This window comes from Elephantulus edwardii, unplaced genomic scaffold, assembly GCF_000299155.1.
Source record: "Elephantulus edwardii isolate Elephantulus edwardi_28Jun2011 unplaced genomic scaffold, EleEdw1.0 scaffold00117, whole genome shotgun sequence".
In the NCBI taxonomy this organism is placed as follows: Eukaryota; Metazoa; Chordata; class Mammalia; order Macroscelidea; family Macroscelididae; genus Elephantulus; species Elephantulus edwardii.
In genome coordinates, this window is record NW_006399867.1 from 5,601,508 (window position 1) to 5,604,446 (window position 2,939).

A 2,939-nucleotide genomic window follows, 5' to 3' on the forward strand; every position below is an offset into this window, starting at 1 on the left:
TTAAGCAGTAGACTAGTTGGAAAACATCCAGCGTGACTCCAGCTAGAAAAGGTGTCAAACATTTGCTAGACTAGATGTGGCCAGGCCTTCTGGGTCAGCAATTTTCTTCTACTTGTCTCCAGCATCATCCAGTGATTCTAGAGGTGTCCATTTGATAGCAGAAAGCCTTAATGTCTGTGTGGTCAAGAAGACGATGTTTCAAGTAGGGAGCCAACCAGGAATCCCACGAGTTCCTCTTGGAATGTTTAGAGAACTCTAGAGCTGTTCTGAGATTGTTCCTCATTTCCCCCACTCTTGACGTCTCAATACACTCCGTTGGATCTTTCCAGAAACCGTTTTGGGTAGTTCTGACACAAAGGCCACCTGGGGACCAAAGAATGAAAAAAATAATTTCTGAAAAGACCTCTGCCTTCATAGAATCACTGCGTCATTGGGAAGATTCCACAATGTGTGCCTTTCTCCAAATAATAATAGTTAAAACAGCTAGAATTTGGACAATATGACCTTTTGAACAGTAGTTAAGCATCAACCCCCTGAAACTGGTCGATTGGTCATTTCTTGGAAGAGCATAGTGCACTTTGGGAAGGGTCCAGAACGGAACTGAGAAAAAAAGCAAGGGTTTTCTCTATGTCCACCTCAGTGGGCAGCACAGGGCTGTGTACACAGATATTATTTCCCAGCTCTCACATTGTCTCACAATTGCTCCTAGAAGTTTACCTTCCTGGGATATTTATAGGGAGCCGTGACCCTTTTCACATGCTCCTGAAGTTCCTTGGTTAGTTTCTCTGGATCACAAGAAGAGTAAGCAGGAGAAAGGACTATAAATGCTTTTACCACCTACCGGGAAAAAGAAAAAAAAAGATCAGACCTTAGATGATGAAGCTTTTCTCTTTAAGCTAGTCTTGTGAATACAAGCAGACATTATTCAGTCCAATACGAGGGTTGTACCTGTGACTTGACAGCACTTAACAACACTAACATCAACATAGAGAGAGATCAGCTGGCCCAGTGGACAGAAAGTGATGCTACCAAGCCAAAGATGGGTGACTTTTAATCCGCAGCCCTCTGGCCTGCCTTTCATTGTTTTTGTTCAAACATTCCTCTAGGTCGCATAGCCCTGGTGTGTCCATTTGCCTAACAGCGGTAACTTGTTCTTGCTGTGAGGCTGAACACTGTGACACTGATGTGTCAAATGCATCTTGGTTACCCAATGCGGACAGTGTGGGGTGGAGCTCCCCGATTAAACAAAAGCTTGGAAGCAGGAGTGGCATCCACTTCTTCCGTAACAACTTGCCTCTGGAAACCCTATGAACCTGGAGAGAGGATGAAAGACACACAAGCGCTGAGGACTCTCCTTCATAGGGTCACTATGAATCGCCTGCGACTTGACGGGATCTAACAACAACAACACAACAACCTGCTCTTTGGGTCCAGTCAATGGGATGGACAATACTCCTTTCCACACACACACCCGCTAGATGGTGCAATGCTTTAAAGCATTTGATTGCTAACCTAAAGTTAAGAGTTCAAATTCCCAATCCCAGAGGTACACAGTTTGAATCCACCAGATGCTCCACTGGAGAAGGAGGGACAATCTCCTCCTGTACCAGTCAGATCTGATTTGACGGTACACACACAAAAATAATAAAATAAAATACAATAAAAAAGAGTTCAAATTCCATCAGTCACTTCAAGGGAGAAAGCTATTGCAGTCAGCTTCTATCAAGATTTAATGCTTTGGAAGCCCCGTGTGGCTGTTCTAGTCTGTTCTACAGAGTGACTGTGAGTTGGAATTGACTTGATGGTGGTGGGATTGGTTTTTGCCTTTCCAGGATCAGTGACCAGAATAGTCTCATTGTGTGGAATGAAATTGGATCCTTGACTCTTTTTACAAACTATTCCTTGGATCTGGAATGCTGCAATGAAAAGCCAACTTGCTTCTCTTAAAATGCAAATAATTTGGAGAGAGAAGCTTCACGAATGCCTTAGCCACCCAGCTTGCTCTCCATTAAAATCCCCCAAACAACAGCAAAACCCCACTCACTTATAGTAACTTTCCATTAAAAATTACTGAGGTGATACATCTTTATGGGGGGTCCTTCTTTCTTCCACAGAACGAATGGTGGACTAACTGTCAGCCCTCGGATTAGTAGCCTAATAGTTTATGCACGATGTCACCAGGACACACAGATTATTGCCATTTTGTCTGAGGAGGAAGCGTAGGTAGGCATGGAATTGGTGACAACAACAACAACAACAACAACATCAAGACAACAAACTTCAGACCACTCGCCATGGAAAGCAGGCACCATATAGACGAACGTGTACAAACAGTAAACATCAGATGGCAACACTTCTGTGTGGACACCTTGAAGGACAGTCTCCACCATGGCTCTCTCTACCTAGGTCTTTCTTGCAAACTGCTTCCTACCAAGGAGGGAGAAGAATCCCAAAGACAGTAACTACTGGATTTCTCCTAAGAACTCAACTCAACTCAACTCAACTCAACTCAACATGACTCAACTCAACTTATTTCCATTGAGCAGGAACAAACTTACAGCTATCAATTCCCTGGGAAGAGATTGCCCATCTTTCTCCTAAGGGGTTACAGGTGGATTCAAACCCCCAGAGAGGCAAAGCCCATGGGTTAGCAGTGCAACGCCCTCCCCACTAGGCCATCAGATCTCATTAGAACAGAAACATCCAAAAGACCACTTGGTCTCTCATTCTAATTCTTTTGTTTGTTTGTTTTTATTAATTTAGCTGGTTTATTTTTAATCTCAATGAACATCTACAGAGATTTTGGGATTCCATTCATTCATTGTTGCACCCTTCTCCCCGCACAAGCCCCTCCCCCCTCCCCCCCATTTGCTCCTCTCCTTGAAAAGCAAAAGAAAAACTCCCTCAGTGGTACACAATCCCCCCCGACACCTCCCCAA

General features: G+C 44.0%; 1 protein-coding gene across 1 annotated transcript in view; it reads right to left on the bottom strand.

The window, feature by feature from the left end:
* Window positions 1–279: 279 nt before the first annotated feature.
* Window positions 280–2,939, bottom strand: part of ACSM5 (acyl-CoA synthetase medium-chain family member 5) — a 24,594-nt gene continuing 21,934 nt past the window's right edge. The window contains exons 12-13 of the mRNA XM_006892654.1: window positions 718–837; window positions 280–363 (exon numbers count right to left, since the gene is read on the bottom strand). Of these exons, the coding sequence (XP_006892716.1) occupies window positions 280–363; window positions 718–837 (204 nt within the window). The remainder of the gene's footprint in view (window positions 364–717; window positions 838–2,939) is intronic.